The 16,692-nt window shown below is 41.8% G+C and overlaps 1 protein-coding gene across 1 annotated transcript in view; it reads left to right on the top strand.

Moving 5' to 3' along the window:
- The window catches only part of Antxr1 (ANTXR cell adhesion molecule 1), a 177,736-nt gene that overhangs the window by 60,208 nt on the left and 100,836 nt on the right, over positions 1-16,692 (top strand). Inside the window, exon 10 of the mRNA XM_051203441.1 lies at positions 7,931-8,029. Within this exon, the coding sequence (XP_051059398.1) occupies positions 7,931-8,029 (99 nt within the window). The remainder of the gene's footprint in view (positions 1-7,930; positions 8,030-16,692) is intronic.

The following is a 16,692-nucleotide window of genomic DNA, read 5'->3' as shown; positions in this document are numbered from 1 at the left end:
TCACAGTGAGCTCTGGGCCTCCCTTGAAATGTTGCACTTAAGTATTCTATGTGCTTGATTTATTATTTTGTCTTAATTGTTCCATTTACCAGGACTTTAAAAAAAATGGTGGTATAGAACTCCAGGCTTTACTGTAAAGTCTGTTAGAATTTATCCTCCCGGGGCTGAAGAGATGTCTCAGAGGTTAAGATCACTGGCTATTTTTCCAGAGGTCCTGAGTTCAATTCCCAGTAACCACATGGTGGCTTACAACCATCTATAATGAGATCTGGTGCCTTCTTATGACATGCAGGCAGAACACTCTACATATAATATAATTAATAAATAAACAAAAGAATGTAATGTCAATGGAAGATATTTCTAGAGAGTAGCCTTTTCATTGAGTCACAAGATTATCTCCAAGTGATGAAAACTGGGGCTTTGCCCAGCTTCATGTTATAATGGGCTGTCTCTGGCTTTAAGCATGCACTCCTCTTATACATAGGGACCAGTCTTGTTTCTTGCCTTTAATAGTCCTTTTAATCTGCTGAGGGCTGGACACATTGCTGGGTGCTGGAGATACAAGGATGGACTCTGTAGTTCCATTGCCCTGACCTTTTCTCACTCACTATCGTGAGTCCCTGTGACTGGCATTTGGTGTTCAGAGATCCTGCAGGAAGAGCTTGATTGTAGTACATTTTACTGGTATAATGGAGGGGCTTGCTTAAGGATTTCCTTCTCAATTCTTGATTACATTTTAGAGCAATTGAAAATTGTCAAGGAGGTAGTAGACACTAAATCTGTGTCAACATCACAATAAATACAGACAAACAGACATGTTAGCGAGACTCAATGCCTATGGGCATGCATATATGCACATATGTATATGAACTCCATGCATATATTAATGTATATGTGCACACATGAATATATACATACAGGTACACATACACATGTGTGTGAAATTGTTAGCAAAATACACGGTGGCTATCAGAATATGTGTTAATTTCCCAAAGAAAAGCAATTTGAAAAGATTTTCTTTTTATGTTCAAATAAAGTGTTGTTTGGCAACACAAATGACAGGGGAATGTATTCAGCACAGGGATCATTCCAAGAGAATGTCTCCAAAGAAAGCCTGGTGTGGTTATTCACATGTACAATCCCTTCACTTAGGAGGCTGAGGCAGGAGGATGGCCAGCCTCTGAGCTCCATTTCATGCCACCGAGAGACAATTCAGGGGTTAAGAGCACTGGCTGCTCTTGCAGAGGACCCTGGTTCCCAGCACCCACATGGTGGTTCATAGACATCTGTAACTTCATTTCCAGGGGATCTGATGCCCTCTTCTGATGAAACTCCAAGGATAGCAAGAACACATGTGGTGCACACACATACATGCAGGCAACACACACACACACACACTGAATAAAAAAAAAAAACACGGGAGAGAAATTTGTCGAAGATATGAGCAGATGAACTCAAGCCAGAGCCTTGAAAAGGGCTTGTGCAGAGCAGAGCTAAACTGAATTAGACTTTATTGACTTCAAGGTCAGTCTCCTGAGCTTTGTGAGCTTCCTGTAAAGGAGTGGGCTACACAGAGTACTTGAACTTCGTGTATTATGTGTGAATCCAATATGTTTTTTATAATCCTGAACTTTAGAGTAATTAGAAGACAAGGAAGTCCCTTGATTGTGCAATTATCTCATGCATGAAGAAAACCAGGCTTTGGCTTTGCAGTTCTTGGATATTTAGCAACCCTGTGATACATCAGAAAGCCTGCAGGGGGATGGGCAGTTTCCAATCCTTGAGAACCATTAACTCCTTCCCCTAAGTACCTTATTTCTCTCCATGAATCCCGCCTAGCAAAGCACCTGGCACTAAATAGGCCATCAATAAATTCATTTATGTATTTCTTCAAAAATACAGTTCCATTGACTTTTTTGTATTTGATCCTTTTTAACTCCTCCCATAAAATCATAAGAGGTCTTATACTTTTTAACTGTTTAGCTAGAATGAAACACAATTAAAAAGCAATAACCATCTAGACAATAGGAAAAAAGCCCTTCTCAATAATTCTATACTCAACAAATTACTCAGAGTCTCCCTTACACACTGCTAAGGTGTTGGAGACAATTTTAAAAATTCTCTGGGTGGGTTATCCAGTGCCAGGAACTGTTCAAGGTAGTGCTTTAAATGACAGTCATATGTATTCTTTTTTTTTATTCACACTGCAGGTTTTTTTTAAATACAGTTATTGTTAATATGCTAAAACACCAATATACTTAAAGATTCTACTTTTCATACTATCTTGGAAAATCAAATCTAGTAACTGTGGAGCTGTATTTTCTCATGGTAACCGTTGTTCGGAATGAGTGACTTGATATGCAGGTATCCCTTCCCATTCAATAGTCCCTTTCTATTCCCTGTTGTCACCCCCAACTCAGACCAAAACATGGTGGCCATTCAGCATGTCGCTTTGTCTCGATCCAGTCCCTGTTCCAAAGCACACAGTCATCACCTGCTGTGTGGTAGCTTTGACACCATCTTCACTTAAATAACTTTGCTCCCTTCCAACATAGATGCCTTTAAAAGTTTGTATTAAACATTCTTGCATATCAGGCTCTGTGTAATTAGGAAAGTTGGCCCAGCCATAGGCTGGCTCTACCTGACTGAACTCCTATGTAGGAAACACACACTGCGCTGAGCTCAGTGGGCTCAGAGTTCACCACATACTCCATAAGCAAGAACTCCAGGCAAAAACTGATTGGGATCAAATCTGGTCTGCATTTAAAGTCCTTACCAGCACTTCCAGAAAGGAAGTCATACTCAGTCCTCACACGACATTTCAGAGGCAGCTGGAGTATCCCACTGTTTGTCCCTGATTCTGATGAGGTAGTCAAGGCTCATATACAAGCAAGTCATATGAAAGCCTTCACATTTGCTGTTGAAATTTAGATGTTTGGAATAGACTCATTCTGGCAAAGTCAAGCGGTGTTTTCATTTCTTGACCTTCTCAATGTTTTGCAAGCACTTGTGTCTGATGCTAGACCTTCTTCTGAATGGAATGTTTCATGGTCTTCTAGACACACACACATCCTTAATTGAAGATAATTCTGATTGGAAGAACTCTCTTGTACTGTTGATGAAAATGCAAAGTGGAAAGCCCACAGTGAAAATCCGTTTCCTAAAAAATTAAATACACTGACTGGATGGCAATATGGCCCAGCCTTGCCATCCCTAGGCATTTACCCAAAATAAAAAGGGAAATGAAATCTATGACCAGGCAAAATTAATTATGGTTGCTCACACTAGCTCTATTTTTAATAGACCCAAAGCTGTAAACCACTCATATATTCATGAGCAAGTGAATATTTGGACAAAAAAAAATTAAGTTTTCTGAATGTTGAAATAATACTCATCCCTGAAACAAACCTGTATAAACCTCAAAGTAATTATAGGCAAGCCTTAAGTGCACTGATGGAAGTACCAAGAAAAACAGCTTGTTTGCACGATTCTTAGCATGAATTTCTAGAAAGTTTGAACTGATGCTTTATTAGAAAGCAGACCAGGAGGAAGAGGGAGAGAAGTCAAAGGCAACAGAGGGTTCGTTGATGATGGTCAAGAGGCCACTATCCTGACTGTTCTCCTGTCTGCTCTCCTGGCAAATCCTACCTTTCCCTTGCATGCTAGCATATACCAGCTATGTCTCACAGATCTTGTTACAAAATCAAAATGGTCTGAATTATGCAGCATGGTGCAATGAGCATTTATTAGGAAAGAAAACCCACACTGACTTACAAGATGAAGTCTGACCATAGTCAGACACAGCAGGACTGAGAGACCACAGCAAGGGGAACATGTGCAGATGTCCCTATTTCCAGGCCAGTGAGTGACAGAAACCATCCCAAAACTATGTGCATTAACTGAAAAAAGAAACAAGAAAAAAAAAAAAAAAAAGAAAGAAAGAAAAGGAAAGAGTTTGCTCTTTTTAATTCACAAACTATGGAATTTGCTTTTTTAAAGCATACAATTTATTTGGTGTTTTTAACGTATCAGTGTTGTGTGACCACAGCAGCATCCTAATTCCACAGTGCTTTCAGCATCCAGAAAGAAAAGGTGCCTAGTGAGCAGTCTCTCCCATCCCCCACTGAAGCAGCCTCTAACCTGCTTCCTGGCTTTGCTAACTTGGACATTTCACAAGAATGGAATCCTGCCATGTATGGTTCTTTCTTCTCACTTCTTTCATTTAGTGTAGCTCCTGTGTCACAGCATGAATCAGAACTTGGTCTCTTTTTAAGGTTAGGTAATACTCTATTACGTAGAGAAATCTTATTTATCAGTTAATGGGCATCAGCTGTTTCTATTGCACGCTCTTAGGAACAATGCTATTGTTAGTTCTTGTGCAAGTTTTTGTGTGGACAGACAGTATTCATTTCTCTTGGACATATACCTAGGACTAGAAAGTTTGGCTCATGGAGTAATTATATTTAAAAATTTGAGGAACTGCCAGATTATTGCCAAAGAGGTTGCCTGTCCCCATTTTGTTCTTTTATTCATCCAGTGAGCTTAAATGGAGGTAATCCCATTGCAGGTTAGCACAGGCAAGCATCTAGAAGAAATAGAAATGCTAAATTCTGTGGTCAAGAACCTTAAATTATTGTTAGGGAGAAGAATTGCACAAGGATATTAATATCTTGAGGACACATACCTTAAAGCATAAATATCACACAAGATTAAATCAAAGACCATTGCACACAGACAATTTTCCCTGAAGGTCCATCCCGAAACTTCCTGAAGGAGCTGGGATCCTACAGAGTATCCTGTACTCACATTTCCTGTAAGCACTGAACTGTGCTTACAGTGAGGGGTAAATTGTAGGGCTCTGGGGATAAGGAACATTAAAGTGAGGTGTATCCTGGTTCCTCCTTGCTACAGATTCCTTACACAGAAGTGGATTACATAACTTCCTTGTATAAGAATTTGACATTCCAGTGAGGCTGCTGGGTCATATGTTTGGGCTGTTCTGGGAACCAAATGTGTGTGCTGACATGGAAATTGTGCCAGGCTGTGTAAGAGCCTGCCTCTCACTCCAGCATCTTCTCCCCAGGCCTAAGTGGTTGCATGATTGGTTCCCATCATGGGTCCCTTCTCATGCCTTCCTTCCTCAACTTGCTGAAGCTGGGCCAACCAGACATGTGGGGAGCTCCTTTTATAGAGCGTTCAACAGCTGAACAGGCAGTGCTGAACATGGTGTTAGAGAAGAGAGCTTGGCGTGCAGTCTGTTTGCAGCATCTCCTCTTTCTTTGCTGATCTGTGAAGAAACAAGAGGGAGGCCAAAGGCAAGGCAGAAAACACATGGAATCGGCAGAAGTGTCGACCAGATGTCTGTATGTCTGGCATTCAAGCTAGAAACACAAAATAGGTTTCCGCAAGATACAATGCAGTGAGAGTATTCCCATCCATTGAAGCTGCCAATGATCAGAGATGTGCTAGGGTGGGAAGCATCTAAGGTTTTAAACCCACCCTCTAAACTAAACTATCGACACATCCCCATTGCCCATGCCTGCAGCCCTGAGAAACCACATTGACTAATAAAGTTCCCAACCAAGGGTTCTGACTCTGAGGATATGAGTCCAGCTTTGCTGGTTCTGGGCAAATCATCCAAAGGTCAGAATCTAATTCCTTTTCTCTTCTGGCCCCAGTTCTTCTTTGAAAGCCTTCCTTCTTAGTTATACTCTCAGCATAGGTCAGCCCAACCTGGCTGACAAATGAACACACCTATCCAAAACTAGGATAAAATGAACTTTAAAGAAATCACAGGGAGCATCATTTTTCTATTTCAGCCAGATAGTGGATGACGGCTAAGCTAGTGGCTCTTGGTGCCTGACTGACTGCCCTGGATTCCAGATCAGGTCTGAGGGTTTTTATTGGTGTGATCTTAAGCAGTTATATAACCTCTCTGAGATCACTTTCTCAGCTACACTCCCAGAGTGCAGAGAGATGGAAATTACCTCAGATCCATACAACGCTCACCACTGGGCTGGCACAGTGAGGGGCCATTAACTGTCAGTTATAGCTTTAGCAAACAAGATCTTTGAATTCCATGGGAATGAAAGTGATATAAGCTCATGACATTTATTTAACTTTGAAAGAGTCCCATATGCTAGCTCTTCCATTCTCTCACCAATGAAGTCTCAATTTGGGTAGCAATTTACTTTAGATCCACTTTCACAAACTGCACTTTTTTTGTCTGGATTAGAGTTCAATCCCCAGGACACAGGTTGAAAACAAAAACAAAGCAAAACAAAACAAAACAAAACAAAACAAAAAAAAAGAACCTCTAAGACAGTATGATGGCATATAGTTTAAATTGTAGCATCAGGAAGGCAAAGTCAGGTGGGGCTCATTGGTTATCCAGCTTAGGTTACTCAGCAAGCCTAAAGTCAGAGGAGACCCTGCTTCAAAACCCAAGGTAGACAGCTTCTGAGAAACAACCGCTAAGGTTGTCTTCTGGCTGCTATAGGCAGGTGCACAGTGTTATGATAAAGTGAATGGGGAATCTTGACCGATTTCATGGTAAGCGAGGGTGACCGAGGTGGAGGAACAAACATACCAGGCAGATGGAGCTTAAGTGAGAAGTTTGATTAGAAAGGGGAGGGAGGGGGAGGAAAGAGAAAAGAGGTAAAGACACAGAGACAGAGAGGACAGAAGAGAAAAGGGAGACAGGAAAAATCCTGTCTGCCTCAGGGGAACAGCAGGAAAGACAGGCAGGAGGGAGGGGGACGGGGGAGGCATAAATGGGTGGGGTCTTTCTTTTAAAGGGTTCCTTTGCACCTGCATGCTGACCAGGGTACTGCTTGAGTATGTTCTGCCAGGTGACAGGGACAGGCCAGCATAATGCCTGAATCCTTACACACAGGCTTGCAGAAATAAAAGTAAATGAATAAACAGAATAGATCACTTGATATCACCAGCATAAGCAAACATTTTTAAGCATTTCACTGATTGGCTTTTTTCCTTGGTAGGACATTATTATAAAGAGTTTTTAAACCTTTAATAATGTCAATCATCCATACTAATAATTGGACATACATTCTCCCAGTGTGCAATTGATATGCAAACCCATGAGGTCTCTCCTAGTCATAGAAAAATGGCCATGCCCTGAAGGCCAGTTCAAGCAGGTTATGCATGACATCTGACCTCCACAGAGTCCAGTAGCTGAGTACAGTGACTCCTGCACCATGCTACACAGGACATCAGTGCAGCTGGGAGAGAGGAAAGCTGCAAAAGTCACACCACTACTAACTAAAGGAATATTTTCTGGGTGGGGAAGAAAGAGACAAAGGGCACTGCCAGAGGCTACATAGCTGTATGCCTGGCAGTGATTCACCACAGGCTCTGAGGGCCATGGTCCGTAGTTCCTAAAGTTTATGAGGCATCTTGGCTTTGAAGAAATTCTTTCAGGAGACTCCAAAATGTAAATCAGACTCAAGGAGGGATGGTGTGAAGGGCATGGAGGACCCTTCCCTGGATCCCCTCTGGCTTTTTTAGAACTGTCTAGGCTTGAACAGTGTGAGTAAATCAGACTCAAGGAGGGATGGTGTGAAGGGCATGGAGGACCCTTCCCTGGGTCCCCTCTGGCTTTTTTAGAACTGTCTAGGCTTGAACAGTGTGAGTAAGGTCTGAATAGAGAGCAGGGAGGAGGATACTCCAGACAGGAGCAGAAGAAGGGAGTGGCATTTCTGAGCAGCAAGCCTTGCAGCTTCCTTGAGAACATTGGAGAGAAGGGGGTCAGTGAGTGGAAAGGAACCTTCGTGTTACTCTCATTCTACCTGCCCTGACCCTTGGCATTCTGAAGCCTATGGAAACAGCAGCCATGGGCTCTGTGGTGCACAGAAAGCAAGACCACACTCAGTGATGATCAAGTAATGTGTGCCGTTCTTCCCCATTTCAGAGTCTTTTCAAGTGGTTGTAAGAGGAAATGGCTTCCGACACGCCCGCAACGTGGACAGGGTTCTCTGCAGCTTCAAGATCAATGACTCGGTTACACTCAGTAAGTCCTGATGACACTGGGGGGAGTGGGGCATTAGTAACATAGCCACCTACAGTGACCTTCAGAGAATTGTCAGTGCTAATGAGGCCTCCAGTGAGGAGCAATTGGTCCTGTTGGCCCTGCAGGCAGGCCCTGCTTAGTTAGGACCTGTGGAGATTCTGGAGTAAGAATGAAAACAAGATGGTCTAAATTGATTAATCCTGAATAAAGCAAAAACCAAAATACTGGGCTTGCATGTGTGGGTTCTGGGACTTTCTTCAATCTGGAAGGTTCTTGTTTAGAATCGCCAAGAAACCCTCATTGTGGTGAATACTTTACATGAAATCAGAATGATGGAAGTAAAACTAAATGCATCTCATGAGGGAAAATGAACTGTCATAACTGCGGAACCTCCTCCAGGAGACATTTGCAATAGGCAAGATCTAAATTTAAAGACGTGTGACTCAGTGGCTGTCCAGGAGAGATGGTTCCAGAAAGAAGGATGCTGGCAGCCTGGTTATTATTTGCATCTGGCCTCCATCACACAGACAATTACTGGCTCCCTGTCTGCAGTGATAAACAACAGCCACACTGTGCTACATTCTCCATCATGCTGTGCCCTCCTGGGCTTTATTCTTTCTGCTCTGTAGCCCAGAGGTTTAGGAGGGAAAGAAGGCAGACCCCCACCCACAGGCAGCTAACTGCTCACTCTGGGTTTTCTCCTAATAGCCACAGAAGAGAGGAGGTCTGAACCTGTTTTTAAATTAGGAAAATTGAAGGACACACCTTTTTTTCTCTCCTTGACACTTTGAAACCCTCTTGATAGTTTAAACACAAGTGGTGGCTTCCTCTCAGACATCTGGAATTTCTGGCTTGGGATAATATCAAACATTAAAACATTCAGTTAGCTTTATTAAAAATTTGGAATGCTTTCGTATGTCTAAAATGTGTGTGCTGTTTGAAACCATTTTCCAGTGTCCCTGAGCAGGTACAATGTGGAGGCTGCTTCCCAAGCCACTATTAATCCCCACTTTACCTCCAGAACCCAAACCCCAAGGAGTCAAAAGCTCTGTCTGATGACTTTGAAATGACCTCTGTGGGGCAAACTCTGTGTGTGTGTGTGTGTGTGTGTGTGTGTGTGTGTGTGTGTGTGATGGGGGGCACACAACATGCAGTCAGACCCACCCTGTAGCCAGCACTTGCCAGTTGACCCCTGAACCCTGCTTTCTCATCCTTTGTTCCCCTTCTTTCCTGGTATGCACTCACCACCTGTGAGCAGGTATGCCTCCCACCTGCTCAGAGATCAACACAGCCATTGGCGTTGGGAAGCAGCTTGAACTCCAAACTTCATCCCTCTCCAGGACAGCTTTGGGGGCTACAGAAGGCAGAGACAGTGAATTGATCCCAGAGAGACTTTGCCAGTCACATAGCAACACTGGATACATAAAATGTTTAATTCACTATTAATTCAATTTTTAAAACTACTTAGAGAGCAACAAAATCAGATAGGACTGCTTTGACATGATGACAGTCACACATATCGCCACGTACAGATTTGAAACTCAGTGTCATTCTAATACTAAATCACTACAAAGGAGCATCCATTTTAAAGTTGCGAACGAAAGAGTAAACCATCCCACCTGCCTCGCTCCTTTGTCACGGTGATCTGGTGATCTGATGGTTCTAAAGTCACCAACTTGTAAGTGGTGGGAGTGTTCTAGGGAACTAGTCCATGTGGTTCCCACATGCAGAAGGTGGCTAATGGTACTTGAAACCTGGCTACTGTGATTGAGAAATTCGATTTTAATTTCACTTGGCTTTATTTAAGTGTTCAAAACTGCACATGGTCAATCTCTGCCACATTAGACAAAGCAGTGACATCATTAAAGACACGAAGAACTAATGATAACATCAGCACTTTCAAATGCTTTGGAATGATCTTCCATTCCTAAAAAAATTAGATGTGTTAGTTTATTGCTAGACAGTATTGTTATGCAATAAGGGAGTTATTAAACTACATGTTTCAGATTAGCACCTCAGTTATTGCTTTCTAATTTGCAATTAATTCTTTAGTTAACATACAAAATAATGGGCTTTATTGTGATATTTTTCATGCCTATTTATCATTGTTCTCTGCTTGTGTTCACCCTACCATTTTATCCAGCTGTAAACACCTCAAATTTTATTGATACCCTTGTCCAGCAACCATTAGAAATTATTATAGAGAGTTGGAAGGATGGCTCAGCATTTAAGAGCACTGTCTGCTCTTCCAGAGGACCTTAGTGCAGTTCCCAGCACCACATTGGGTGGCTCCCAACCATCTGTAACTCCAGCTCCAGGACATCAAATCCCACAAGCCCTCCTCCCCCCCACATGTGTTCATATAAAACTAAGTGTATAAAATATTTTTAAAAATAAAAATACTTAGGGCAAATATAACAAAACCTATTGAGAACAATTTTTACAGACATACAAAATGACATATGAGTGACATATAAGGAGTAACTTTATGAGGAATATAAAGAAAAATGAGAATAAATGCATGGTCTAGACTCCAGACATAGTACAGTATCTGGAGACAGACACCAGGGAAGAGTCCTGGCTCAGTCACCACCAACTGTTACTTTAACAAGTTCTAGGCCTTGGTTTTTCTCTGTGAAATGCTTGTGACAATAGCATCTATGTCACAATGTTGTTAAGAGACTTAGTGTGGTAGTTGGGACTCACAACAGGCATGGCCATGGACAGTTGCCCATTCTCTGCTGCTGGTGTCATTTCATGATTACCAAACAGAGAATTAAAAGAGCATTGTAAAGATATCACTTGTTTTAAACTTAACATTGACTTTTAGTACAGTCCCAGTGAAATTTTAATTTTATATGGAAGAATAAACTGAAAGACTAGCCAAGTAAAATGCAGAAACTGCCCAAACTGACTTTAAGATGGAAAAAAAAAACCATGATATAATTGGCAGACAGCAAAGAAGTAGAGCCCCAAGCAGAGCCAGACTCTTGTATGAATTTAGTGTTAAATTAAATGACCATTCCAGTCATGGCGTTGGAACAACTGGCTAACTGATTAGAGAAATGATTACGTTTGATTTTTTTTTAATCTTGCACTTTACAGTTAAACAAATTCCAGATGATCTGAAAACTTTAATGAGAACATAAAAATATAAAATTTCTAGAAAAGTAAATGTTTGCACAATTACCCAGTGGATAAAGATGTTGGGAGAAAACAGACTGCGCATGTAGGAAAAATTTGATAGTGTAAGCACACGATTTTAAATTCTCCTGTTACCAGCCCCAAATTAAAAAGAAAAGGAAATAAAGGAAAATTGTTTATAAGATATCATACAGGGTCAAAATATCTACTGAAGTCAGTCATGTCAAAAAGGAAAAAAAAAAAAAAAAAAAGGTAGGAAAATGGGCTGATGTGGTGGCTTGGCAGGTAAAATTGCAAGCCTGGCAATCAATCCCTGAGTCCCACAATAGAGAGAGAAAACTGCTCCTCAGAGTTTCCCTCTGACTTCCACAAATAATAAAGTAGTTTACAGAAGTAAAAACAGGTGAAATTATGAAAAGGGAACTTATAGGAAAAACAGCAGTCCATAACCACACAAAGGGTGTGCAAAAGGAGGCTGTCTGTCTGTGCTTTTCCTTTGCTTTTTTTCTTGACACAAGTTCCCATAAACTCAAACTGGCCTCCAGTATACCATGTAATTTAGGATTGCCTTGAACTCCTAATCCTTCAGGCTCCCAAGTATTGGGATTACAGGCATGTGCCACCATATCTGGCTTCAGTTGCTGATTTTGCTTTAGCAAACATGAAAACTCGGTGCCTACAATGGTCAAGGATGCAGATGAATGGCATTTTGGCACATGGTCAGTGAGACACCATCAGAGATCTTAGAAGGCAATTTTTAAAATGAAACAACTGTTTTTACACATTTACTTTTATGAAGCAGTAGGGATTTAATAGAGATATCTTCGTACAAATATAAGCAGGAGTGTTAAGAGAAAGAGGTGCTAGGAAGAAAGTTAAGATACACTTGTAAGCATGGAGGTGGGCTTCTCAAGGGAGACTCACAGAAAGTGAGACCCACCCAAGTGTGGGTGTGGATGGGAATCTTCTGAGAGAATTACCTTCTGTACATTCCTGACCCACATTTTATTTTTTTTCCTTACTGTGAAGAGTTTTTTTTTTTTTTTATTTCATATAACAAAGTCCAATTAAAAGAAAAACATTTATACACAATATTTGGGAATTTGGGCGTCGTTCTTTCCAAACTACTTCCTGCTGGTAAGGGGCGCTGTCTTGGGGGATTCGAAGAAGATTCAGATATCCTGGCTGTAGTCTATAAGGCTGCTTTGTCCAGCTGTTTTGAATGTAGGATCACCTTGTACTCTGTTTCAGGCGGTCTGGTGTGATCAAACCACATTAGTCTAGACGGAATCCACATCTTTTCATTCTCTGTGGAAACAAAAATAGAAATCCTTTTCCCCAGTAACTTGTCCTTCAACTTAAATTTTGGAGTCAAAGTATTTTTTTTTAATTTAATTTATTATTTTACATGTCGATCCCAGTTCCCTCTCCCTCTCTCCCTCCCTCCCCCCTAGCCCTCCCTCCCTCCTTCCCTCCCTTTTACCCTCTCTGCCCTCTCACATGCACTCTAAACACCCTCCCCTCCCATCCCCCCACCCCAATTCCATATGTAGGGGAATGCCATCCAGTTGGGGTCATGTAGATCTGACAGGTCCTGTGAAGTAGGGACTAGGGCTTCTCTCCTGTCTCTAGATTAAGGCAGTTATCCCTCCATGGAGGATGTGTTAGCAAGGTCCTTTTGTGCACCAGGGATACATCCTGGCTCCGCTGTCTGAGGTCTCTTAGACTGCTCAGTCCTTCTGGCTGAGACCCATATTCAGGGGGGCCTGAGTCAGTCCCATGCTGGCTTCCCAGCTATCAGTCTAGTGGCCGTTAGCTCCTCCTTGTTCAGGTAAGCTGTCACTATGTGCTTCTGCCGCATGGTCTTGCCCTCTCCATCTGCTTCTGGGTTCTAGTTCTACTCAGTGTTTATGTATGGGTGTTTGCTCCTGTTTTCAACAGGCATTAGTTGAGGGCTCCATGGAGAAGTTAGTTGTTGATCTCACTCTCCGGGAAGGGCATTTATGATAGCCTTTCCACAGAAGCTGAGATTGTTAGTTGGGAGCAGTCTTGTAGTTCTCTAGACCTTTCTTTGTGTTCAATTTTATCTTCAAACCAATATTAGCTCCCTCTTTTATGTTCTCTCTCTCTGTCTCTCTCTCTCTCTTTCCTATCTTCTATTCCTAACCAGGCTCAATCTTCCTGGTTGCACATGTTTTCCTTTCCTCCCCCTCATTTTCTCCTACTTCTCTCTCCATTCGCTGTCCTCCCCCACTTCACCTGAGCTCTGGGGGACTTGTCCCTTCCCAGTTCTGTGAGGGACTTTATATGAATCTCTTAGAATACACCTTGTATCCTAGTTCGTCTGGTGATGTGAATTATAGGCTGGTGATACTTTGATCTAGGTCTAAAATCCATATATGAGTGAGTACATACTGTGTTCCTCTTTTTGTGACTGGGTTACCTCATTCAGGATGGTTTCTTCAAGTGCCATCCACTTGCCTGTGAATTTCAAGATACCATTATTTTTTTCTGCAGAGTAGTATTCCATTGTGTAGATGTGCCACATCTTCATTAACCATTCTTCAATTGAGGGGCATCTAGGTTGCTTCCAGGTTCTTGTATTACAAATAGTGCTGCTATGAACATAGTTGAACAGATGTCTTTGTTGCATGGATGTGAATCCTTTGGGTATATGCCTAAGAGGGGGACTGCCGGGTCCTGTGGTAAACTAATTCCCATTTTCCTGAGGAACCGCCATACTGATCTCCAAAATGGCTGTATGAGTTTGCACTCCCACCAGCAGTGGAGGAGTGTTCCACTTTCTCCACATCCTCTCCAACATAAGTCATCACTGGTCTTTCTAATTTTAGCCATTCTGGCAGGGGTAAGATGGTATCTCAAAGTTGTTTTGATTTGCATTTCCCTGATAGCTAAGGATGTGGAGCATTTTCTTAAGTGTCTTTCAGCCTTTTTGATTTCCTCCATTGAGAATTCTTTCTTCAGTTCTGTACCCCATTTTTTAATAGGGTTATTTGGTGTTTTGTTGACTAGTTTCTTGAGTTCTTTGTGTATTTTTGAGATCAGCCCTTTGTCGGATATAGGATTGGTGAAAATCTTTTCCCAGTCTGTGGGCTGCCGTTTGGTCTTGTCGACTGTGTCCTTTGCCTTACAAAAGCTTCTAAGTTTGAAGAGGTCCCATTTATTAATTGTTTCTTTCAGTGTCTGTGCCCTTGGAGTTATGTTCAAGAAGCGGTCTTCTATACCAATTTGTTCAAGGGTACCTCCTACTTTCTCTTCTAAGAGGTTCAATGTGGCTGGATTGATGTTGAGGTCTTTGATCCATTTGGACTTGAGTTTTGTGCATGGCGACAGACATGGCTGGCCCACATTTTAATCCCAAGGTCTTTCAAAGGAAATGGTTGGGAATGTCTATTACAGTAGTTCTCAACCTGTGGGTCTGAACCACATTTCACAGGGGTCACCTAGCCATTGGAAAACACAGTTATTTACATTACAGTTCACAACAATAGCAAAATTACAATTATGAAGTACAAAAACATGAAGCAATGAAAATGAAGTTGCAAAAAAAAAAAAAAAAAAAAAAAAAAAAAAGTAGTGTTAGTAGTGTTGTGTGGGGTCACCACAGCATGAGGAACTGTATTGAAGGGCCATGGCATTAGGAAGGTTGAGAACAGCTGGTCTACAGAGACATGGGTTACATGCCTGCTTATCATGCTACTGTTCATGACAACAAAGGAAGAAAGAAGGGGGGCATTTAACTAACAGCTTAAACATTTCACACAGATGAGCCACATGTACATTATAAGTAACCCTTCCTAATTAGCTAATATTGTAGGAAAGTGACTAATGCTATGGGAATGTTACATCTTGTGTTAAAACAAAGTTACAAGCAGTACACAGAGGCTATGTTTGGATCTTCTTCAGACACATTCACGTGCAAACTTGAAAGACACACCTTGAACTGTTAGCATCAGCCACCTCTGACTAAGACTACAGTAAATTTATATTTTCTTCTCCCTGTCTATTTTCTAAGATTGCTACACAACCACAGCTCCCCTGTGATTAGAAAAGAACTCACTGAAGTTATTTTTAAGCTTAATTTAAAATTTTAAAGCAATCATTTAGGCATAGCATACTTATTTAATTTAGCATTTGGTTGGCTTTCTGATCACCAGGTTAAGGTCCCTTCTGGCCAAGAACATACCTTGGAAATACTGTAATTGTTATCAGTTTACCCTGGCTGCACACTCTCCTACTTCAGTATTCAGTGTACCATGCTAAGAGAAGTTCTGCTTCCAATCAGAGACCCACTTGCATAGAGATTAGGATGCTGAAGTGGAGAGACATTGGGGTATGAGCTGAGAAACAACCCATTTTATGCACGGTAAATAAAAGATGGACAGTTTACTAATGCAATAATAAAACACATGCTAGATGGTCCTTGTGCTGTGTGACAACAGCTAGGAACAAAAATTGACATTTTTACAGATTCACTGCATTTTACAAGGCTCACTGTATGGTTTCACAGCCATGCTTTATGTTTTATATAAAATGTTACTTCCCAGCTTGATGTCTTATTTAACAAGGCTGGCCATGGCTTACTTTTTCATACACTCTCAAAGGATGGGGTCCTGTCCCCTTGAAGATACTTTCTCAAACAGGCAATTTTGAAAGTTCCCCTAAGGAGGCCCAGCTTCCCAAAAGAAAATTACCTTATTAGGATGTAGATGGTCTAGGGTGTTTGCTTTTTAAACTTTGTCTTATTATCCAGAAAATATATTTCACTTTAGAAGATATTTGGGAGCCAGACTGTTGTGGGCACCCAGAGGCAATCAATCACCAGTATCTCTGTGACAGTAGAGAAAGGAAAAAAGAAAACCTTAAACTTCCCAACAAAAGCCTATGCTGTGAGTTAGAGAATTGCATGTGCTGGTCAAAGGTACTGCATGCAATTTGGAAATGATCCTGAGGAGCTGATGTCCCATGAGAATGTCACTGTGTCATCCAGAATGAAGAGGCATGGGGTCTTCATGCTTCCCCAGGAAGCTTCATCTAAGAGTTAGCAGCTACTGACCTCTGAGTACCTAGTTGGCCTCTGTGCTGTTCAAGGGCCCTTCTGTGACATCTCCTCCCCATGTCAACTCATTTTCATCACAGTCACGCTGTAAGGGAAGACTTACAGCACCCTCACTTTTCCTAATGACTGAACAAACTCAGATAGATGAAGTGTCAGGGGTCACTAGATGGCAAGGTTAACAACTTAAACTTGGGCATCTCACTCCAAGGCTCTGGACCACTTCTCTGCCCTGCCATGAAACACAGATTCCCCAAGATCCCAAAGCCCCAACTCCAGTGGCCTCAGAGGATTGAATTGCCTCTCTGATATCGTACAGAGGAGAGCAGAGACTTGAACCCCAATCCAGGGAAGGCAGATCCCAGGGTGTAGAGCATCATTTTTAGTAGCTGGCAGTGTGACCACGGCGAGGTGGCACTGCTTTCCCATGTGGCCCCTTGTG

This window comes from Phodopus roborovskii, unplaced genomic scaffold (genome assembly GCF_943737965.1).
Source record: "Phodopus roborovskii unplaced genomic scaffold, PHOROB, whole genome shotgun sequence".
Taxonomy (NCBI): Eukaryota; Metazoa; Chordata; class Mammalia; order Rodentia; family Cricetidae; genus Phodopus; species Phodopus roborovskii.
This window is presented reverse-complemented; position numbering and strand designations above follow the sequence as displayed.